This window comes from Planococcus citri, chromosome 1 (genome assembly GCF_950023065.1).
Source record: "Planococcus citri chromosome 1, ihPlaCitr1.1, whole genome shotgun sequence".
NCBI classification, from domain to species: domain Eukaryota; kingdom Metazoa; phylum Arthropoda; class Insecta; order Hemiptera; family Pseudococcidae; genus Planococcus; species Planococcus citri.
Genome location: NC_088677.1, coordinates 318,340 through 343,558, shown reverse-complemented (window position 1 = coordinate 343,558; position 25,219 = coordinate 318,340). Strand labels below are relative to the sequence as shown.

The window sequence follows — 25,219 nt, the reverse complement described above, 5'->3', positions numbered from 1 at the left end:
AACCTACCTACAAATTCTTCAATTTAACTCGTATGTATCACGAATGAGTATTGTTATGGTAAGTACTTACCTACTTACTAGTACGTAAACGAAAACAGGGAGAAATCTGAAACCCCGTTCAGATAAGTTCCGTGTTCCGCCCGCGCCCGCGCCCGCTCCTAATCGATTCCCATTATTTTCGAGTCAACCTGTATAGCCGCATCCAGTAAAAATCGACTTTTCCCGGCAACTTGAAATCGCTCCAGAAGACAATTGTAACCAACTTCAGTTCAGTAGGTACGTAGCTACAGCTAGATGAAAATTTGATCTTGTCGATCGTATAGTTCGACATTTCCAATCGATTAGGACAGTTGAATTTCAAATCGAGGCAACGTTTTTACACGTTGGAAAATCTCAAATTTTAAAAATCGTTTCAAAATCGTCAATGTTTGCCACGATGGCACAATTACCACAAACTGCTCAAAAATTCTTCCACTCACTAAGTCAACCCCTCCAGGGTTATGACACGGCTAAAGAATAATATATTTTTAGATTTATCGCAAAAGTTTACAATTTTTGATTTTTTAAAACCGTAGTAATATGTACTTAGGTACCAATCTATTTTCGCTATATTCAAAAATTCACGAAAAATCAACTTTTTCCGCTCAAAATTGGATTCGGAGTCCTGGGTCATGGATGATACGCTCTTTTAACGAACCAAATTTCAGCTCGATTGAAGTTGACGAGTTGTAAAGGTTATTCTCTACGTAGCTGCGTAGGTAATTTCGGAATGTTTGAAATTCGCCGAAAATTGACAAATGAAAATTATATGCAGACAATTTCCGGTATACTTACTATGCTATTGCCTGCCAATCGAATGAATTTTGATTTTTTCATTCGTAGGATACCTTATTACGTACTTTTAAGATGGACGCTTATCAATATTACGAGTATATGATTCAGTACCAGGACTTATTGTTTGCATCAAATAAAAATGTTGAACCGTTTATCTCTACGATGAAGAAAAAATTGTCATTTTGCATAACTTAATCTACCAAAATTCTTTCGATTAGCGTAAAGTTATCTAACCTTTTTGTTTCGTTATCGGAGTTATCTCTTGTACCTATTATTTATGTAGGTTGAAATTTTGCTTCAACATTACATACGTTCGAGTTCATTTTTATTCTTTATCTCCGAAAGAGTATTAGGTACGAAATAGGTAGTTTCCTATAGCCAGCTATACGAGTACAAGTATATGCGCATATGTGAGCATTTCGTGCACCGAGTTCAGCACTGCAGATTATTATAGGTATGGTAGCTGAGCAGACAGACAGCTACGTATAGTTAGCCTAGGAGTTGCTTCGCTAATACCTACTCATAGGTGCAAGTATTGTAACATATTACCAGGGCTCGGATATTCTTTCCCTAAAAAAAAACCTGCAAAATACGCGCTTAAATATTCCCTGAAAAATGCCAAAATATGCTCTAAAACGTAAAAATATTCCCTTTACAACGAGATGGGATATGGGCATTGTTTTACTAGGAAAATTGATTCCTATTCGATTTTACTATGTAACATTGTTGTGTAATAACAAGAATTCACTAACAAAAATGCAAAACAGAGCGTGAGCAAAATATTCCCTAAAAATACCGAAATATGCTTTTATATGTACCTATACCCAACGAATTAGGCTCATTTCACTTGAAATTTCAAGAATCGTGGAGATGATTGAAAAATTCCCTATCTCCTATGCGTACAAAAAAATATGCTCCAGCATAAAAATTCCGAGCCCTACATATTACTATTTTTTACTTACTTGAACTATACCTACCTGTACCTATACACTACGTATCCGCAATACCGATAACCTACATTATACGAAAACGAAATTAGGTAATATTCAATCGCAATCTCAAATGTGTAATCTCATTCGTCGATTCGAGTAGGTAATTCATCTTTGCGAGAAATGAAATGAAATATTTCTGAGAATAATTAGTACTTAAGTAAATAAAGAATTGAGATAAAAATACACGAGGAATGAAATTCTAACAACAAAAAATAATTTTGAATTTCTTTTTAATTTGTCTGGCGCGTATTTACTCGCACATTTGATCACATACGTGCCTTTATGTAGGTACTAGGTACATACCTACGAGTATTATCAACGTGACGACGACGTAGGTACGATCGATTTAAATTTAAAGAAAATAAAAAATGTAGGTAAGTACATTCGTTTACTCAACAACAAATAACGTGTGTGGGTACAGGTAGTGATTTGAATAGGTCCAAGTACAAAGGTAAGCAGAAGCACAAATGAAATCTAACATTATATGTACGGTGTACGCATCTACACTACACGTTAATAATACCTGTACCTGTGTATGTATAGGTAACTGCAGTAGTTAGGGCCTCAAATTATTTCAAGTTGAAAATTTACATAATATTACGTAGAAAAAAATGGTAGAAAAAATGAAATCGAGCGCGATTTGGTAGACAAAATGTAATAAATTTATATTAAGTGACAGTATACATTTCAGGTAGGTACTATAGGCACGGGTTTTTATAACGATAAAATGTATAATAACTTACTTAGTAATAATAATGATATTATGGCACATTTTAAAATGCACGTTTAGGTCGCATAGGTCTCTACCATAGAGTGGGTTGACTTTTTTCTTTTTTTTTTTTTTTGGAAAACTGGAGGGGAGATTTGATAAGACGTTACGAAGGGATCTCGAAAGAGAGTAGGAAAAATTTTGGATCCCCAAGTTGAACTATCATTTTTCTACTGGGGTTTCAAATTTTAAAACTCGAATACGTTAAAAATAAAAAAAAGTGTTTTTGAAAAAAAAAATTGCGATACTTAATCGATCACTCGAGTGAATTTTAAAATTTTGAAACCCCCGTAGAAAAATGACGGTGCGAGTTAGGATTCGCAATTTTTCCTGCGGTCTTTCGAGATCATCCCCTCGTAACTTCTTATCGGATCCTCCCTCCAATTTTCCAACAAAAAAAAGTCGCGGTTCGCGGTCCATTCGCCACAGTCTCTACCCGGGCCGTGTAATGCTATAATACGGAGAGCCTATAAATCGATTAGCAGTTCATCTACACATACTCGTATATTTCGATAGGTAGTCCGAATATTTAATCGGCTGAGCACGTGTACATCTGAAATGTAGGTACCTACCTAGTACCTACTGCGAATCAATTAGGCACTTATGCATTACCTACGTATTAAGTAGATATACGAGTATGTGTCTACGAGTATTCTACACGTATAGTCGCATACGTATGTGAGGGTGCGTACGAAAACGCACCATATATGGCCAAACAATTTTTTTTCTTCGCCCAATTTTCGTAGGGACCTTTCAAAAATCGGGTGGAACCCTCCGTACGAAAATATTTTTTTTGGCCATACGGTGCGTTTTGGTAGGCGCCCTCACATATACCTTACCTATGTTTACCCTGCATTATATTCGCTAAATTTACTTTATCCATTAGATGGTAGATGATGATAATAATACCTAATAGATAATAATAAGTAACAACCGGTAGGTAGATTAAACTCTACGTACAAAACAATTATACCTATAGATCTATATCACAGTTTACGACATATCACAAATGAAAATTGAAAATAACATTAAAAATGCCTAATACTAGTAGGAAATTTCTTCTGCACCGGTGATTACACATACAGACTATACCTATACTCTATAGGTATAGTCTGGTAGTGCTAGACAAGTCGTAGATATCACCCATAATGTAGGTAGGTACGAGTAGGTACATTTTATGCGTATAGTTACGAGTATATACGAGTAGCTAAAAGTACATACATGTACATACGTAGACGTACAATACACACATACATACTCGTATTAAGAGGTAACAGGGAATAAAACAGGAATCCACGTAGATATTATGTATGGTATTGTTTACAAAATTTATCCCCTCCCTTCCTCGAATGTCGCTAAATGTCGCATGTCCCTCTAATACGATACACAACGGCGAAAAAAACAAAGTTATAGTTAAGTTCAGGGGCGGATGGGCAACAGGGGGAACCGGGAAAAATCCCGGTAAAAATTGGATTTCGGCGCTAATTTTTACGCTAATTTTGGCTCGAATTCGGCGCCGCAGCAGCGCCGAAATTGTAGCTCTGATATGAAAGAAAAACATTATTTTTTACTTCTTGAAACACAAATTTTCAAAAGCTTTCGCCCTCGCTTCGCTCGGGCTTGTTTTATTTTCTTTTTCGAAATCATAGACGAAAATTTCTGGAAAAAAATCAAGTTGTAAAGCAGAAAAATAAATTTTTATCCTCACATCAAAAAACATCGTTTTTATGCCTCTCCTCGAAGTACAAATTTGCAAGAGCTTTCGCCCTCGCTCGAGCTTGTTTTCTTTTTTTTTCAAAATTACGTAACTTCCTAAAAAAAAAAAATCATTTCTAATTCTAAAATTTAAAAACCAAAAAATGAACTCCTTGCATTTAAAAAACCTCGTTTTTAGGCATCTCAAAATAAAAATTTTCAAAAGCCATCGCCCTCGCTTAGCTTGGGTCAATTTGTTTGTCATGCTCCAGAATTTGCACGTTTAGCAACAAAAATAACATTTTTTCACACCTTTTAAGTTTGAATTTTCTAAAATTTTCGCCCTCGCTCCGCTCGGGCAAAATATTCACCCTTTCATACCTCTTTAATTCAACTTAGGTATTTGGCTCAATTTTGTGTAGGTGCAAGTACATTATTTTTTAGTTATAAAACTCTAAATTTTTCAAAATTTTGTTTATCCTTTTACGAATACATGCTTAGGTTTTAGGTTGACTAAATTCAGAGTACAAATTTTAATTTAATTCAGTAAACAAATCTAATAACTACATATACGTACTAATTTCAACTTCGTCAAATTGTTCCATTTTTAAAAAAATCACCAACTTTTTGCGTTTTTTTCCCCCTTAAAAGTTGATTAATTTGTAATTTTTATAGCCCCCTCAAAATGACCACATTGGCTAAAATATTCAAGGTAAAAAAATTCAAAAAAAAGTACACATGATTTTATTCCTTTGTTACCCCCCCCCTCCAATCATCGCCCTCAAAAAACTAGCGTCGCACCGGCGCCAAATCCCGGTAACTTTAAAGTGCCCCATCCGCCCCTGGTTAAGTTATAGGTAAGTACAAATAAGTAAGTACTCGAAATCATTTCTTGAAAATAATTCAACGAGATGAGGTAGGTAGTCGAAAAGTAGAAAAGGTATGACATGGCTATATTACGGTGCGGCGACAATAAGTTTAGGTATCTCGATAATACCTAATAGGTACCATAATACGGAGAAAAAAAACCTTACTACAGCGCATGCGAGCCAATGCCAAATACCTAACAAGAGTGTTCCTTCATCTTATGTTAAAAATTGAAACTCATTAATTCCCATACATAGGTAGGTATCTGTTACCATTGTAACCTGCTTTTCTCGAAATCCGGCCGGTGTGCTTGAGATTTTTAGTACACAAACGACGAAAAAAATGAACATCTACGTAAATAGGTACGATTGGTTGAAATTTCGATGATTTTTTTTTTGTTTTTGTTTTTGTTTTTGCACGTTCAAATTGTTTCCGAAGATGGGTTCGTAAAAATTAATAATCGCGTCGAGGCCTTAGCACAATTTTGTTTCGAAAAATTGATGTGACGTTTTGGGAAAAGTAGGTAAGTAGGTAGGTATCTCGAAAGAAAGTATACTCGTATAGGAGGCTTTTGATCAGAAGGTGGAAAAAAATTGCAACCATGCGCGCAAAAATGACACGACTGAAAATTGCATAGGTACATATTAGGTATACACGTCACAGGGCACTCTTCTCGAGAGTCGAGACTCTGGTTATAATACGCACTATACTCGTAGCTTCGCAGCTGGTACCGTGGAGTATCCACAATAATGCAGTACGCGGGAACGCGCGTATGTAAAAGGATAAATTAATAAGATTGCGCCTGTCTCTGCACAACATACTAATAGTAACTTGATGCAATTGTGTAGTCGCAGGTTCAGATAATACATACATAGATACCTGCTTATCTATATCTACTACCTACGGATTACTGAACATTGAACAGAACGCCGCGCCGATGCTGAACGATCAAGTACGTGATTCGCAAATCGCGATCAGTATATCGCAGCTGAGCTGACAATTCAAGTAAGTAGGTATACATACGAGTACGTACCATACGTACGGTACGTAGAAGCTGTAAAACTAGAGCCTAGAGCTTGGAGTGTTTCAATTGCAGGTTCACAAATCACAAATCACAAATCCAACTGCACCAACATACGCGCACGAGTAGGTATATAGGTATTGATATAGGTATAGGTACGCGTAAATGCCTATAGCACTTCCTGGACGAATTTCGCAACGCTGCTGCTGACACCGATGGTAAATGCTAAGATTGCGATCACGATGATGATGATATTTCTGAATATCATGATAGAGAATTGGAACGCGTCTTCGTGATTATTCCAAAAAGTCAATATCTCTACAATGGCCGGAAAAGCGACGCCGATGCTCGACAAACAAAAGGCGCCCACGAATGATATGAAAATTTCCAAATTCGGCACAGCTGCGGCCAGGAAAACTACAAACAAACAAACAAACAAACAATTAATAAACTTGGGTAGGTACTAACTACTCGTATTTGGGTACGTATTTATAATTATTTAGGTAGGACGTATGTCGTATGAATGAGGAGCAAAATGAGCTAGGTCTATACCTACTGGGGGAAGGTAAGTTAGATATGGTAAGTGATTATGTATAGGTACGTACAAGTTAGAAAAACAACGCCCGTTCGAATGACATACTCGAACAGTATGCGGCAGCATACGGACGGATTATTCATTTTCGATTTGATACCGTTGGTCCATACGATATCGCAGATTACGTAATTGGATAAAGCGTACGTGATGAATATAGCGCCGGAATATAAAAGTTTAACCGCTTTGGCTAATCTGAAACACGAGATGAGAGAATACAGCTCGTATGTCCAAATAGGTAGGCAAAAGTGCGCGTAAAAGTAAGAAGGTAGGTACGGTACGCGGCAAGCAGGTACTCACCGTTCTTCAGTAGGCAAATTCAAGGTAATACTGCCTTGGGTTGCTGGGCCGTATTTTAAATATCCGAAAAATCCCATGAATGTATACAGTATGGAAATCGGCAACATCGAGGCGTTCAATACGCCGAACAGACTGCCAAATTGCCTCGGTTTTTTCATTTGATTTTTCAAAGGCATTACCTGCGCGAAAGTACCATACAAAACGTGTACCTAAGTCTAAAGGTACCTACTCGTATAAAGAAAGGTTCAAGTACGTACCACGCCGATAGCTTCCATCGCAAACAAAACGGTGCCGAAAAATAACGGTATACCTCGCATAGTGCCAACTGGTTCTCGATACGCAAAAGTTGGCACCTCATCGAACACGTATCGGAAGATTAACGCAAAACTCACAATCGTAGCCACGTTGCCGATCGTCGAAAAAGGCACCAACAATTTAAGGTTTCGAACCCAACAAATGATTACGGACGGTACGAGTAAATACAACAGAACAACCCGCAAATTCAGCTCGCTGCCAAAATACGATTGGCCTACCTACGAGTAGATTAGGGCACAAAAAAATGAAAAAATTATTCGATTTCACCCGGTTACAACTTTTCTACGATACCTACCCACCTACCCAGCTACCCGAGACTTACGAGTCGACACTCGTATTACCGTATTACCTAGTTCAGGTAGGTACCTCACTATATAAGTACTCGTATGTAGCATGTAGGTACTTACATCTTGTAAATTACTGGCGATGAATAGCGCGTAAATGGAACTCGAGCCGATTTGGTAAAGGGCCAAAAGTAAATTCGTAACAACACTAAAACAAAATACGCGTACGAGTATAAGTACAACATACCTGTATTAAATCGAAGCTATACTCGTAGACGTACGGTAATTAATACTCGTAGTCGTATCTATACCGGCATAGCGCATCGCATACACATACACTCTGCATATGTAGGTAGGTACATATCTTTCTATCTACTCGTACGAGGTCGGTGTAGGTATAGGAAGTTAGTGTATATTCACTCGTAAGATGAATAGATAAGCAACAAATAGAGGTAGCTAACTTATGGTAGGTATAGGTATACAGGGTGTCCAGAAGTATCGGGTACCCCTAAAAAAAGTTTTCTCCTAAATACTTGGGTTGGTCACAATGAATGATACGAGTACGAGTAATAATGATAGCACGCAAGCACACGATTGATTGTTGGACTGGAGAGATAACATTCCACCAATCATAAATGCATCTATTAAACCGTTCACGTTGCCAACCGTACGCGTATATTTTTAATGAAAAACTTGGGGGGGGGGTAGCCGATATTTCTGGGCACACTGTATAGGTATTCGTAGGTACCGAGCGACGAGCGTTAATCATTTTACGTACCTTGCAAATCGCGCCAAACATCTAAGTCTCGCAGGACCTTCTTCAAAAGCAGCTTGTACGGTTTCTGGATACGTCATCGATGGAATTTTTCTACGCTTACATAATTCGTATTCCGACGAAACCTGCATTTAATTACCCAGATTTGAGATTTGAGATTGGTGTAATTGGTGTAATAGCGGAAGCAAATAGCAATAATATTGCGGATTGCGGATTGCGGATTGCGGATTGCGGAGCATTGACAACTCCGTTTATTGTACATTACTAGTAGTAGTAGGTAGGTAGATAGGTAGATAGGTATAGGTAACGAGTATTTTATGGTTTTTAAAGTTCGTAACTCTACTTGTCGTGTTACATGCAAGTTACACACACCCACGTTCGACGTCTCACGTCTCACGTCCCACATTTTGGAGCTACGCGAGTTAATTACCTATACGTATACGAGTTACCTTATTACTTATACCTATAACCTACTACACTACGAGTACGATTTCTTTATTCTTACCAGCGTATGGATGTTGTAAGTACACATGAATCCGATAATCATAGTTCCAACTAGACCGACAGCGTAACCGGCATTTTGAAAAGCATTCGGCATAGCCAAAATTCCAGTGCCCAGACTCGCTCTCAGCAGGTGAAATATCGTATCCAAATATCTGCAAATGTCAACAAAGGGTGTAGGTATTACAAGGTACAGAGGTAGGTACCGCGATCGCCGCAGAAATGGAAACATCTTTATCCGTAGACCAGGGACGAAAGTGAAACTAAAGGTTTTGTTGGGAGGTAAGGGCAGGGCAGGGCAGGGCAGGGCAGGGCAGGGCAGGGCAGGGGGTGCGACCGAAAATTTGCCGAAATTGAAAAGTCAAAGCGCTTTGTTTTTTTTATGCGAGGAGTTGGATTTGTTTGGTTTCGAAATTTTAGAATTTGAATGAGGATTAATTTCAAAAGTTGGTACCGCAAAAGCTATCGAAAATTTGAGTTTTGAGAAATAAAAAAGCGTTCACCTTTTTACGCGAGGAGTTAATTTTTTGATTTGAACATTTTTTGAGTAGGTATATGCCTATACGAATAAAAATAACAGATTTGTAGAAAGTTTGATTTTGAAAAATAAAAAAACAACAACAAAACTAACAGGTCTGAGCGAAGCGAGGGCCGAAGCTTTCAAAAATGTGTAATACCCCCCCCCCCCCACCCCACCCTTTCTTTAGTTTCCTCCCTCGCGTAGACTCTAATTAGCGAACGTTTATGGATATTCACGCGGTGGCTTCAAAAAAAATGAACTCATCCGTGCGGAGAATTTCCAAAATACTTGGTCCAAAAATTGTGTAAAATCGATGGGCCTTATTTTGAAATAAATAAGGAGACTCGTACGTTTTATGGCAGGAGGTTAATTTTTTTCAAATATCGAAAAATGCGAGAACGATTTTTGTAGTCGCGTTGAAAGTGGCATGGCATGGCATGGCATATGGCACTGGAAACGTGTCGGTACCTACTTCGGTAGTAAAAATGCGGCAGAAAAAGAAGATTCTCGCAGAGTTGCAACTGCCCAATCGCCCTTTCGTGACTTATAGGAAACTTTTTTTGAAGAAAATTTTGAACTAGTCCTAAAAAGCGCGCTTACTTCTCGCTGACGACGAAATAAGTAGGTACCTACTGGACTGGGTAGTGGGTAGCCGGTACCCGGTAGCCGGTAAAACGCGTCGACGGTTGAAATAGGTATGGTCGAGAAAGAAGATTGCCAGAGTTGTATAGCATAGCTTGTTGTATGGTGCTCGACTGCGCTCGATCCCGATCGCGAATTTCGAGATTTTGTCCCAGTGCCAGTGCCAGTGCCAGTGCCAGTGCCAGAAAAAAATAGGTAGGTCTAGGTACAAGTAGAAACGATACTCACGATGTAGGATTTTTGTGTTGTATATGTTGGTGCGGATCGTAATCGATGTAGGCTTTTTCTGATAAACTACTCTTATTAAGTTTGTGTTGCCGGTCGCCGTTGATTCCGTTAAGGCCGGCAAGTTGGTGTTTTTCATTTTTTGCGGCGCCCGCGCCATTTTTGCAGTTGCTTCGCGTCGTGTGCGTGTCAACGGGTATAACGTATACGCCGCCGCTGCTCTGGCTGTTGCTTCCATTTGCCGCAGCCGCAGGCGCAGCTGCCGGCACTCGAGTATTTTCGAAACTGAAAAATGAAAAATTTCACGAACCCATAATTATATGTATCTATGGTAGGTAGAGGTACCTATGTACTATGTACTATGTAGAAAGCAATACTAGGTACTTACTGGACAGAATGCGAGTACGGATGAGCCGCAGGTGGAGGTGGGGGTGGGGGTGGCGATGGCGTGTCATTGGCGGTTTGTTCAATCGACACCGGATTATCGTATCCATTTTCCATCTGCAAAAGTGAAAATACGTAATCAAATTTTATTATCCTACGGTTTTACCAACACCAACATACGAGTAGGTATAGCTATCATAGGTATATTCTAAAGGAAAAATTGATTATTTTTGTAAACTCCCGCCATCCCTCGAGAAAAACGACCATTCGGAGAAATTCGAAATTCGGACGAATTTTCCGATTTCTGAGCAATTCAACATCCACATCCACATCCACATCCACAACATGTACCTCGAATACATTGAGATAGTACCGAATGGCGAATACCGATATTCGATATCGAATAGGTATACGAGATACCTTGCGTGTACGTAGGTACCTAAGTGCGTGCTCGGTGCTACTTCCAACATCACTGTAATAGTGTAATACATATACGAGTAAACGAGTATATAAGTTTAAGTTTAAGCTTAAGCTCTTCTACGAGCATCTATACGAAGGCCTACAAGCACACTTATCTACAGTAAGTACTCGTACGCTACGAGTACGAGTACGAGTACGAGTATGTATATTGTATACAGTCGAACCACACTAGTAGGTACTCTAAATCTCTACAGGCTACTGATAATGACCAGAGACTAGACCACATGCCGACGCCGACGCCGCCGCCGACGCGACGTATCGACATCGAAATCAGCATCCGCGTTAATCTTTATTAACGACCTAATTAAAAATACTCGTACCTACTCTCGTAAGTTCGTAATGCGTAGGTATACACTATGCATACAAGTAATACCTTATACCTTTACCTACCTGCGTAAGATTAATACGCCTTCGTCGTACCAAAGTGAAAGAGGAAGCGCGCGCGTGTTTCACTCGTGTTAACTGTTACGAGTATATTTAGGCGGCCGCGGCCGGGCTTTCCAAATTCTCAAAATACCCATTTATACTATAATAGCCTACGTACGAGTATGTATTAATGTACGAGTAGCACAGTAGGTATTGTCACGAGCATATATGTAGATAAATTCAGACTTATTTAATCGCTATTTATCTACTCATCAAAAATCATATTTTGTTATGGTACCGCTATACATGTCGCAAAACGCCGATGAAGAGGCATAATATTTGTGTCGGAAGAAATAGGTACCTATTTTAATGACGGCGCTAAAATAAACGCTGATGCGACTGTGTTCGCGTATTTTTTAAGTATTTGTTTTAGTATATATATTATGCAGTCAGTTGGTGATAGTTGGTCATTATTAAAACACATTTACGTACGTTTCATTCGAGCATTTTTATTTCGTGTTGATTATTTGGAGTCGTGATTTTGTGTCAGAAGAAAGAGAATGGACATCTCACAAGCTTGGCGCCCAACGGAAAAGACTCACTGAAGTTACCGGAGCTACTATGGAAAGCTGAAAAATTTGAATTCTACCCCAAAGCTACGTTCCTTCTCATCGAATTGTTGGTTGGTCTGATGTATTGTCAAATTGCTGTCTCAAATTCATCACTATACGAAAATTGAAGGCAAAAAAGTCACCCAAGAAAAAAAAAATCAATCACTGAGGATAACATATTTTCAATGCCAAATCCAAGTGTCCATGCAAGGAAAAATTTCCAGTACGTGAATCAATGCCAATGACCGAGGTTTGAAGAAGAAAAATCCGAGCCAATTCTACCTGTTCACGAAAAGCTCCAAGGGCCAGAAGTCAAAATTAGAGGAGACAAATTCGAAAATCCAAACCCACACTTCCAAGGAAAAACTACCACAAAAATCAACGGTATCTATAGTTTATGTTTAAATTTTTCATGTTGTGTTTTTTAAGAGGTATGCAATATCTGTTTAAAATTTAAAATTGATGGAAATCCAAACCGGTTGGATTTACCTACTAGATAAAGAAACGTTATTGAAAATTTTAAATGCTTATCAACTAGACGATTCAGGGCAGATCGAAAATTTGAGGAAAAAATTAGTAAATTTTGTTAGAACTTTCGAAGATTTTGGATATAAATTACAAGAAAAATTCAAAAACTGGCAAGAAAGGAGAAGTGATCCAGAAGAACAAAGAGATATCAAGGAATTTTTAGAAAAGGAAAAAAGAGATATAGAACTTTCAAACTTTTGGAATAAAACAGCAGAGGAAGCTGAGGCTGAACTAAACGAACAGAATAAAAAAGTAGAAGAAATTTTAAACCAAAATAGCACAATAGAATTTGGCAGAAAATTTGAAAAACTTAGGGACAAAATTGAATATTTCAAATTTTTGAAAAACAAAACACTTGGACTACAAATAGAAATAAAAAATTTACTAGAAAAAATGGAACAACAAAAATTTAGGATAAAACAATTTGGCGGATCGAAAAATGAGGATATAAAAAACTTTTTCAGACAATTTGAGGTGGCGGCGAAAATTTATAAATGGGATGACGCAAAAAAGTTCGAAAACATTCAATTATATCTTATAGATGACGCTTTAGAGTACTATGAATACCTTAACACGACACAAAATATTACAACATATCCTCCCTTAAAAATACTGCTTGAAACAAAATACGAACCACGAAAAGATGAGCTGAAAAACAAATTAAAAAATAGGAAAATGAAAGAGGGAGAAAATATTATGGACTATATTGACGAAATTACAAAAATTTGTAAAAAAATAGATAATACCATGCCAGAAATCAAAATTTATAAAAAAATTAAAAAAGGTTTAAACACACAACTGATAGAGTGGTTATCTATATTTGAAATAGATAGTCTAGAAAATTTGAAAAAACACATCATTAGGTATGAAGAAAAAAACCAGGAAAAGAAAGAGAGAACAGAAAAGGACCTAACAGAAACTATTGAAAAATTGACAGAAAAAATAAAAAAACTAGAGTCACAAGAAACCAAAACGAATATTTATCAAACAAACACACGAAGATTTTATGCTAGAAGTTATCCGAATAGGGGAAATAGGGGTTTTTTCAACTATAACAGAAATAGAGGAAATTATCAACAAAACTATCAACAAAATCACGATAGAAATGATAACTATAATAATATAAACTACTATCAAAACCAAAACTACAGAGGGCAAAATTTCTCCAGAGGGAGAGGCGATCATCGGGGAAATTATCGTGAAAACTATGGTGGAAACTACAGGGGAAATTATCAAAGACCATACCAAAATTACAGGGGTAGAAATTATCAAAATTACCAAACAAACTGGAATACAGAACATACAAATGAACCTCCCCAGAATGATAGGAAAGAGGAAAAAAATAATAAATCATCACAAAAAAACTAAAAAGCAGGGGTACTTCGCCTGTCAAATTTAATACATTACCAGTACTGAATTTGGCAAGTACCCCTACTCTAAAAATTAAAGTTAAGCTAGTTGGCTAAGAAAATTTCATAAATGCAGTTATTGACACAGGATCAGACATAACATGTCTAAATGACAAACATGTCACCCCTGACATGATTCTGGAAAAAAGTGAACTAAATGCAGGAGGCTTATGCAATGAACCTGTAGAAATTCTCGGAAAAACTAAAGGAAAATTCCTATATGACAAGGCTAAATACAAATTTGAGGCATACGTAATTCAAGGCCTAGTTGCGGATATGCTTCTTGGACTAGATTTTTTGAATAATGAAAAAGCAAAAATAGATTTTGAAAAAAATATCATAACTTTTGGCCAAGGTGGAAAGATGAAAACATTAAAAATTGAGAAGGAAAGCGAAAGCAAGGGAAAAATTGAGGTATTTGGTACGTATGTTAGAATGAGAGAAAATTGCGAAATTCAACCACACTCGAAAATAATTTGCAGTGTACAAACAAAAGACAATGGAAACGATATAAATGTAGACAGACTGCCATACTTTGACTCATATGCTGGTATACAAGTACGTAAACATTCTGCTGACAATAACAAAATTGAACTAGAATTAAATAACTACACTAACACAACAAAAATACTACGAAAAAACCAACGAATATGTGAACTAGTTAGACATAATAAAACCCATGATTTTGCAGAAAAAACTAATATAAACACCACAAATATATCTGAAGAAAAAAACGAAAATATTGACCTAAATGAGCTTAAAGACAAAGAAGGGAAAGTAATAGATATTAACAAGAACTTAACACCTGAAAGAAAAAACAAAGTAGCAAATCTGATAAAAAAACATATTGATCTGTTCACATCTGACCCTTTAAATGTAACCACTGCAAATGTTGAACCTTATAAAATTAATATGACTGACACCACACCTGTAGCCAGTAGGGCATATAAATTATCACCCCCAGAAAGAAGAGAAATGAAAGCATTAATAAATAAAATGGTTAAGGCTCAGATACTGAAAAGGAGTTCATCAAACTATGCAACTCCTGTGTTCCTAAAAAAGAAATCTGACGGAACTTTTAGATTTCTTTGTAACTTTCAAAAATTGAACCAGAAAGTAGCAATCGATAGGAATGCTGTGCCCAGAACAGATAACATTTTCATGGCTATGGAGGGAAAAAATTACTTTTGCACTTTAGACGCCAACCAAGGGTTCTTCCAAATTCCAATTCACCCTGAAGATCAAAAAATCACAGCCATTATCTTTGAAAACGAACTATATGAATTCACGGTATTGCCTCAGGGTTTAAAAATTTCACCTGCAGCTTTTAGCAAAGCTATCTACCAGGCATTTTCAGACATTATGTATCGTCATATGGTAGCTTACATGGACGATATATGCGTTTTTGGGGAAACTTTTGAAGAAGCTTTAGAAAATCTGAGACTAACTTTGGAGAGACTTACAAAAATGAACCTTAAACTAAAGACTTCAAAATGTAAATTTTTTTACACTGAAACAAATCTGCTAGGACACAAAATTGATGGGAGTAAAATTCAGACACTTGATAAAAACATAGAAAAAATCAAAAAATTCCCTTTTCCAAAAACTGTTAAAAAAGTGCGTAGTTTTTTGGGACTTTGTGGATACTACCGAAAATTTATAAAAAACTTTGCAAAAATAGCAGCACCTCTCTCTGATGAAACAAAAGGAAATCCTAAAGATAACAAACCAATAAAATGGAGTGAAAAATTGAATGAATGTTTTGAAAAATTGAAAACCCTACTAATGTCTGAACCAATTTTGGGAATTTATAAAGAAGGGAGAGAGACAATTTTAGAAATTGATGGTTCAGCAATTGCAGTAGGAGCAGTGTTGCATCAAATTAATGAAAAGGGCGAAAAACACCCTATAGGTTATTTTTCCAAAAAATTATTACCAAGACAATCTAAATACTCCGCATATGATTTGGAAATGACAGCCCTTGTGGAAGCAATCACTCATTTTCGGGAATATCTCTATGGAATAAAATTTACAGTTTTAACAGACCACTCAGCACTAACTCATTTTAGAAATTCTCAACAACCAAATGCACGAATGGCACGAATGATCACAAAACTAAGTGACTATACTTTTGACATCAAACACATCAAAGGTAAAAATAACACTGTCCCAGACACATTATCACGAACAATTATAAACAAATCTGAAACAAACCAAAGTGAAACAGAAAATAAAATGAACCTAGAAAAAGAACAAAAAAATGACAAATTCTGTCGTGATATTATCCTGGCAAAAAACAATAAATTAAAAGGAGGGAAGAAATATGTTGAAAAAATGCAGAAAAAATCACGAAACTATGTCTTGGAAAAAGGAATTCTCAAATTTAAAATGAATTCAAAATTGGGAGTTAAAAAAGTATCAGTAATACCACAAAACTTACAAAATAAAATACTGGAAAATTATCATGATAAAGCTTTAGGAGGAGGTCATTTTGGAATTTACAAAACATTTGAAAAAATGAAACAAGAATATTTTTGGGAAAACATGAAAAAATCTGTAGAAAAATATATAAAGTCATGTGAAATATGTCAAAAAAATAAAACATATAAAGGGAAAAAACAGGGTTTACTGAGACCAATTGAAATTGAAGATCCTTCCCCATTGTCCCATTTAGAAATCGACTTTGTAGGACCCCTTGGAAAAAGTAGAGGTAAAGAATACATTCTAATGGGCTCATGTAGGTCAACAAAATATGCATTTGCTAAAGCCACAGCAAAAGCTGATAGTGAAGCAGTCTTGAAATTTTTAAACGAAATTATAACGATATACGGATGTCCCAAAAAAATTACTTGTGACAGGGGCACCCATTTTAGAAACGAAAAACTAACAGAAGCCTGTAGGAAACTAGGAATTAACTTAAAACATAGCACAGCCTATGCGCCACAAACCCAAGGGGGAGTGGAAAGACTAAATCAGTCAATAAAAAATATCCTAAACACCTATGTGGCAGATGAACCTAAAGATTGGCCAGACTACCTACCTTTTGCAATTTTTTCATATAACACAACACCAATGGAAGTACTAGATGGACTTAGCCCATACTACTTAATGTTTGGAAAAAATCCGAATCTACCATTACAAAACGAATTAAATTCTGAAAATGAAACAGAGCAAATTGACAGAATTGGAGAATTGAGAAAGCTTGAAAAAATTAGGGAAAAAATACCACAGTGGGTAGAAAAACACCAAAAAAATCAAAAGTCAAGGTATGATAAGGGGAGAGAGGAAATAAAATTTGAGATAGGAGAAAAAATTCTTTTAAAAAATCCCTTACAGCAGGGAAAATTCAATCCCAAGTTTATAGGACCATTTGAAATTTTGAAAAAGGTCTCAAATGAAAATTATGTTATTAATTACCCAGTAAGAGGAAAAATACAACAAGAGACAGTTCATGTAAGGAGAATGAGAAAATTCAATGAAAGAGACTAAAAAGAAAAACAAAAAGGAAGTCTGAAAAATCAAATCTTTGAAACTGGGAAGAAATTCCTACCAATGGAATGTGTGAAAATGTGGTATCGCGAGCCACTAAAATAGGGAAATTGGGAAATGACATTGTAGGACTGATCACCCAGCAATGACATAACACACCAGTTCACTGGAACACCCATCACCTATCACCTAACATCAGAAAAAAACAGAGATCTGAAACCTCACACAGACTTCTACAGAATAAAAACCTTTATTCTTTTTTCTATCTCCTTGAATCGTAGCAAATAAATATAGCATTATTTAAGGTACATACCTACATTTATTTATGTAATCCTATTGCTCATGTACTTGTAAATTTCTATTCTGAAGAAGAAAACAATGTATAGAAAATTTTTAGCTTTAGTCACCTATTTTATATCTTGTTACTGTATAATAAAATGGAAAAAAATCGCGAGGACGCGCCTTGCCTATAGGGGAGGGAAGTTGTCACGAGCATATATGTAGATAAATTCAGACTTATTTAATCGCTATTTATCTACTCATCAAAAATCATATTTTGTTATGGTACCGCTATACATGTCGCAAAACGCCGATGAAGAGGCATAATATTTGTGTCGGAAGAAATAGGTACCTATTTTAATGACGGCGCTAAAATAAACGCTGATGCGACTGTGTTCGCGTATTTTTTAAGTATTTGTTTTAGTATATATATTATGCAGTCAGTTGGTGATAGTTGGTCATTATTAAAACACATTTACGTACGTTTCATTCGAGCATTTTTATTTCGTGTTGATTATTTGGAGTCGTGATTTTGTGTCAGAAGAAAGAGAATGGACATCTCACAGTATGTACTTTTACTTATATGTAGAATTGTAGATCACAAGTCGTCTTTTATCGCCAAATAATCGAGCTTGAGCTTGAGCTTCAACGACCTGTAGTACCTACATACGTAGAACCTGCGTGTTCTTGCACGTTAATCAAAAACACGAAATCTTTTTTGGCTCCCTCATCCCCCCTCCTCGTCCCCATCCTTTCGGTGCTGATAAGTAAACACACGATATTTATACTCGTATCATATTCGAAAGCACGTTTGTATACATGATGTAGTTACTCGTATGTTGTCTACGATTTGGACGCGTCGCGAATCTCAACTTACGAGTCCCTCCGGGTGCCCCGAGGGCCGAGCCCAGTGTCGGAGTATGACCCGGAGGTGTCGTCCTTGTTGATGCGACCCTACCCGCAGCTTTTCCTCTGTGGTGCGTTAGTGCGACAGTGCGACTGCGAGTAACGCAGCCATAATGTAAATATAACGACGACGCGACGCTGTATGACTTTACAAAACCAGTTTTTAGCGCTCGATTTTCGTAAACGTAAAAAAAAAGAAAAGAAAAACCGCATCGAAAAGTTGCGGGAAGAAAAGTTGCTATATTTTGCAAAAATTGCAAGTGAAATGCAATAAAGTCTAAAGCAGCGAGCTATAAAGCGAGGTTTAGTGTTGCAATATGCGCGTGGCTTTCGCCTGATTTCGTAGGGAAGAGGGCCGAGGGCGGATGAAATATTTTGATAAAATGTACGAGTAGCGATGTACGTACCTACTCGAGTAAACTAAAAAAAGATAAAATCTAGGTATTTCCAGATGCAACTACCTGCGTACGTAATATACATGTATAGGTACGAGTATGTATTGGTTGGTAACTAACAGATAAACAGACAACAACAGGTACGAGTATACTCGTAGGTACCTATTTTGGAGAGCAAAATCCAGTCGTACCTCCTCAGGGTCGAAGCCTGGTACCTAATTACACGCTCGAGGACGCAAGTACCTACAGATAGGTTGGTAAGTAAGGTACATTACATACTCGTCGTACGTATCTATACTATCGAGTAGATTTATACATACATACGTAAATAGATATCGAGTACCTACGCACTACGCACAACGCACATTATCTATGTACTCATTTATACTCGTACGATACATGTACATAATATACTCGTAATACAATGTGCTCGTATTTATATGCAGATGCAGTTGCAGATGCACTGTAGGTAATAGGTATAGAGGTACACTATATAACCACATACTCGTATTTGAACGTAGCCAAAGCCATTGATAGCCGGCCCAATCATAGGTACCTATAAAGGTAATGGTATAAGCCTGCAGGTTCGTTTCATTATCTGCAACCATAGAGCGCGAGCGCCTGTATTACCCTTGAAATACTCGTACATGCTAGGTACATGCATCATTCTTCCGTCCTATACCCACCTCAACCAGCTCACCTTACTCTGCTGTGTTCTGTGTTGATCGCGAGAATTTGCAATAGCCCACCTAGTCAAATTACTCGTAACTCGTAAGTACTCGTACGAGTAGATGATCACTTTCAGTGTTAAACAATCAACTAACGCACCTACCCTTTTCACGCATGCATTTTTCGAATTACGAGTATGTAGATGCGGGTGTTTTTCTTTTACGCGCATCTTAATAAAGACTATCCTACGAGTACGAGTACGAGTACGAGTACGAGTAGAACACTGGACTCGGTTTGGCGTAAGCGTTTCTTCTTCAAAAACTATACGAATACCTGCTCGTACTTATCACTGGTTAAGGATGTGGGAATCTGGGAAATGGGCATCGAGCGAGTACATACATGTGTATGTAGGTAATTAAACGCTTACTGATCCCAGTTATATGTAGAGCGATACTCGAGCGTTCGGCGTTTACCTACTTTAACGATCGCCGCGATCGCCTACAATTAATGATCAAAGCAAATACATGCACTCGTAGGTACGACTACGGGTATTTCTGCGCGAATGTCGTTGCTGTTTGCTGTTGCCTGTTGCTCACAAATTGAAAAAGAAAAGAAAAGCTGATGTTTTTCATTGCTAGATGATACGAGTATAGGTATCTGGATCTACATTTTCACTTTCTTATTCTTACGAACGAAGTAGGTAGGTAGGTAGGTACTTACGATTTTTGCAGTAGAGAACGTCAAAGGCCTTTCCACTGTCATATTGGCCGACTGGTCGTCGTATACTGATACTGATACTGATACTGGTGCGTCGAATATCACGTGATGTGTAACATGTAATGCGAGGGTAGCTTGGCACCACTCAAGTAGGGATATCTACTCGTACTTACGAGTAGAACACCGATTCGGGCTGAGCACAGGTCGAATAGGTACCTATACAATTTACGTACGAGTATACTCCAGTACAAGTAAGTGAAAAACTCGTCTAGACAAACGTAAGTAAGTTACTGCAAGCGTACTTTTGGGTCTCTACGTATATGAACACTGCTTTACGTACGACGTGCGACGTACGAGTACAATACGAGTAAATCCGCGCGATTTTCAATCGATAACAACAACAGAGATAAAGCACCGAAACTGAGAAGGACAGCGACAGCGACAACGACAGCGAAAACGATAAATTACCTAGCTACGTAAAAGTGAACACTATGTATGTAGGTACCGTATACGAAGTCGAATAGATGCGATGCGATGCGATGCGAGTAGGAGACAGGAGTAATGCAGGTGGATGCTGCGACTGCGAGGAAAAATCAAATGTCTGCAAGATGATGAATTGATGAACTAACCAAAACAATGCGAATGCGATTAAAAGCCAGCTAAGTACCCAAAACGGCGAAAAAATTGACAAAACTGACTGTCCAATGTTGATGCGATGCGTGGAAGACTGGCTGTGGCTGGTTGGATACTAGGTAGAGGTACTAACTAAGAATCTCGTCGCTTTGCGTCAACAGCAACAATATATGCAAAGTGAATATCTATACAGCTACAGGTGGGCTCGGTTGCGTCGGTGATCGTCGATGAGAAAATGTTGAAACGGTCGAGCGATATGATTACGGTTGCGTTTGCGTTTGTGTTTGTGTTTGTGTTTGTGCGAATGGTTAATGAAAATTAATGAGGAAAAAAAAGAGCGACGAAGGTAAACTCGAAGGTAAACGCGAAAATGTTGCAGCGGCGTTTTACGTTACGTGTGCGCCGAGACGACGACGACGAGTTGCAATAAAAAGTAGGCACAGGCACTTGTACTTGTACTTGTACTTGTACGCGACATTAATAAAATAGCCTACGAGTATTGTATGCGCGCGAGCGTGAGCGTGTGCGATTAATTTCAGAGTAAGCACTCAGCAGAGGAGTCTACGATGCGAATGCGAATGCGAATGCGAATGCGAATGCAAAAGACCAGCGATACGATCCGATCGGCACTAATGAAAGAACGTTAATGAGATAATCGGTTTTATACGAGTTGTGACTGCGACTACTGCGAGTACTCGTTGCTGTAGCTGTAGCCGTAGCCGTAGCCAGAGCTTCGTATTCGCATATCGCATATCGCTGATATCGCGTCGTTTCCCCATCTTCCCTCCGACCTGCCGCCTCCCCACCAAAGCCAGTCAAATTTACGTTACGGAGGCGCTTGGCGGTTGCCATTTTCCGTTCGCTATCGCTATCGCTACTACGAGTAACTACATACTCGTACTTACTGTAGTACCGAAATACCGAATACCGAATACCGAATACCGAATACCGCTCTTGTCAATCTTAAACCTATTTGCCCATCCAAGTAGGTATCCTACTACATAAATGTATCTACTATGTGCCTTTTATTTACTCGTACTTATCTACCAGCTGCCTGCTCCAGGTGAGAATCCCGAATCCGGTTTAGTCCTGCGTACAGCACGTCCTCGCTCACGCTCACCAAAGGATATCTAAGTAATCTACCAGTAGGTATAGGTATACATACGCGATGGCATCCCATCATTCGTAATTTCACCCATTACTCGTACAGGGTGCTCAAAAATATCGAGCACCCCTAAAAAAGTTTTCTACTAAAATACTTGGGCTGGTCACAGTGAATGATACGAGTTGGCGTAATAATGATAGCGCATGATTGGTTGTTGGACTGGAGAGATAACATTCCACCAATCATACGCATCTACGAGTATTTAACCGTTCACGTTGCCAACCTACGCGTATATTTTTAATGAAAAACTTTCTTAGGGGTACTCGATATTTCTGGGCACCATGTAGGTACAGAATACAGATGATAGGTACTTACGTAGGCTAGTAGGCTACGTGCACCACTTTTCGTATCTATATTCGTATACCGTACGCCATACGCGGTATGACGAGCAGTCGCCGCCGCAGCTTTGGCTTATGGCTTATGGCTTATCCGCTTATCAATTACCTAGCGTGTTTCGTAATTCGTAACTTACACAAATGTAGGTACACGTAAACTTGTCAGATGGTTAAGGTACGAACTGCGGTACTTTTACGTCTTACAATGTAATGTAGGTACTGAACAAATACTCGTACACCGTACGGCGTACACGTAGCGTGGCGTGGCGTGGCGTGGCGTGGCGTGGCGTGGCACAGCCAAAGGCGGGCCTGGGTCAGCTTGGCCATCTCGAAAAACATCTCCGATTCTCGAATCGACCCCTTTTTGAACCATTTTCAAATGTCTTCACTGACCAAAACAAAAAAAAAAAACCACGCATGTATCGAATGAACCCCCAATTAATTATAACTCGGAACACGCTACTTTACTTTTCAACTCCCGCTAACTCTCCCTCTATGTTGGCCTTTCTGTGCCTCATCGATGAAAAAGAGAGAGTATTCGCCGCCACTAATTTGAACAGGACCGCGATTATTGGATACAGCATACAGCATGGTCTGAAATCCTCGCAACCAAAAAGCGAATTTTTGAAAATTCAAAATTGATTACGTAGGTATAGGTAGGTAGGTTTATGCCTTTAAAAAAAATGTACGAATTCGGTAAAAATGACGCCACGCCACGCTGGCGCGATTAATCTTGGAATTAATAACGAGCTCTTTCGAACCAAACTTTACGATTCTCGGACATTCTAGACTTTCCGGCGCGATTTTCGGTTCCTCTGCAAGTTTCGAATTGTTTCTGTAGAAGTGGGTAGAAGGCGTAGAAATTTCTTCGGATAGCTGAAAATCGAGTTGTACGCGTATAATATGTATTATCCTCGACCTGCAGTTTAAAGCGCTTGGTCGCATTTAAGCTGATTTTCAGGCGAACGCCTCCAGTGCCTTTTTTGACCAGAATATTTCCAAGGAAAAATCTGCGAGAATGACTTTTTCTCGACTAAAATCCATCCCTCCTCTCGCGAATGCCATTTGTTGAGAGCTCAAAACACGTCAGTAACTCGGTAGCCTATATCCGCTTATCTTTATCTATGTATAGGTGCCTAAGTTAATAGCTCAACGACGCTAACCTCGTCGTTACTGCAGGTAATAGGTACTCTATTACCTATTACCTATTGCCTATTGCCTATTGCCTACCAATTACCAAACAACAAAAACAACGATTGGTTGATGGCCAACCTACACAATACCTACCTAAGTCGTAAGTACACGCAAATGACGCAATACCGAAATGTCAGTGTGATATTCGTACTTACGAGTACCTACTACCTACACGTCCTATATATGTACTCGTACCTATGGACAAAGGTAAGTAAATACCCTAAGTTGCAGGCCAGTACCTACTCGTATATTATTTACGTTGGAGCCGAAAAATCCACGTAGGAAAATCACTAGCACTATACCTACTTGTAGATACCTACGTACTCGTAATATTATTTTGTACATTTTGGACAGTCGCGAGTAGGTACTCAGCTACTCACCGGTTGATAGGCTTAGATAAGCTACTCAGTGAAATTTCCAATCGATAGAGTTGTAAATACTCGTGTTGTCATGTCATGTCACACTTGATAAGTACTATGGGAGCGATTCTTTGCCAGATTTGAATCAACACGACTTTGGGAAGGATACCCCCAAAGGCCCAAAAGATACAAAACAGCGCGGGCGCGGCGCGGCGGGTGTATTGAGACAGATATGAGATAGGTACGCTAGTACCACCCCTAATTTAGGTTTAGCGCTATGTCACTTCGTGATTGTTGCGGCGCGGCGCGCGGCGCGCGGCGCGTGGCGGCGGATATAGGAAAATTTTCAAAATTTTTACGCTTACAAGAGAGCCTCTCGATCACTCGGACTATTGGAGTGTCAGTGTAGACTGTAGACGGTACATCTACGTACATACGCAATATTTTCACAAGTGGAATGAGTGTGCAACTTGAACTGCCTAAGAAAAATACAACTAATTATGAAATACGAGTAAAATTTGGCATTCGGCAAAAATTGCGTGAAACAAGTAGGTACTACGAGTAGGTACATATCACTTTATTCCCCAAAAGTACTTATCATTAATACCGAAAATTACCTACTGCCGCTTTTTCATTTTGGAAAAAACTAAAAAGATTCGGGAAACTTTAACGAGACATTTCTAGACAGGGGTCCTGTCTTCATAGTACGTGGCGCGTGGAGGCGAGGCGTGGAGTTGGCTGCAGGTACTGGGACTCGAATGTGGATGTGGGTACCTCGGTACCTACTCGTACAACTAAATTAACGTTGACGTAAAAAGTAGTCTATAAGTAGAAAGAAATAGGTGGTGACTGGTGACTGGTGACTGGTGACGCCTGACGCCTGACGCGATAGCCATAGCCAGCTTAAATTGTCGTTTAAAAATCACGATTTCGCTACATGATTTCGTAATGAGCAGCTATGGGTAGGT

At 38.4% G+C, this 25,219-nt stretch overlaps 1 protein-coding gene across 2 annotated transcripts in view; it reads right to left on the bottom strand.

Annotated features, from left to right (window-relative positions):
• Nucleotides 1-2,197: 2,197 nt before the first annotated feature.
• Nucleotides 2,198-25,219, bottom strand: part of LOC135843611 (proton-coupled amino acid transporter-like protein CG1139) — a 28,055-nt gene continuing 5,033 nt past the window's right edge. Inside the window, exons 1-10 of one of the 2 annotated variants that reach the window (XM_065361556.1) lie at nt 20,569-21,912; nt 10,721-10,833; nt 10,336-10,617; nt 8,950-9,100; nt 8,448-8,569; nt 7,793-7,877; nt 7,328-7,603; nt 7,071-7,249; nt 6,784-6,965; nt 2,198-6,595 (exon numbers count right to left, since the gene is read on the bottom strand). In XM_065361556.1, coding sequence (XP_065217628.1) covers nt 6,348-6,595; nt 6,784-6,965; nt 7,071-7,249; nt 7,328-7,603; nt 7,793-7,877; nt 8,448-8,569; nt 8,950-9,100; nt 10,336-10,617; nt 10,721-10,833; nt 20,569-20,610 — 1,680 coding nt within the window. In that variant the 5' untranslated portion in view covers nt 20,611-21,912 and the 3' untranslated portion in view covers nt 2,198-6,347. Of the gene's footprint in view, nt 6,596-6,783; nt 6,966-7,070; nt 7,250-7,327; nt 7,604-7,792; nt 7,878-8,447; nt 8,570-8,949; nt 9,101-10,335; nt 10,618-10,720; nt 10,834-20,568; nt 21,913-25,219 lie in introns of those variants that run through there. The other variant, XM_065361564.1, reaches the window with a different exon arrangement.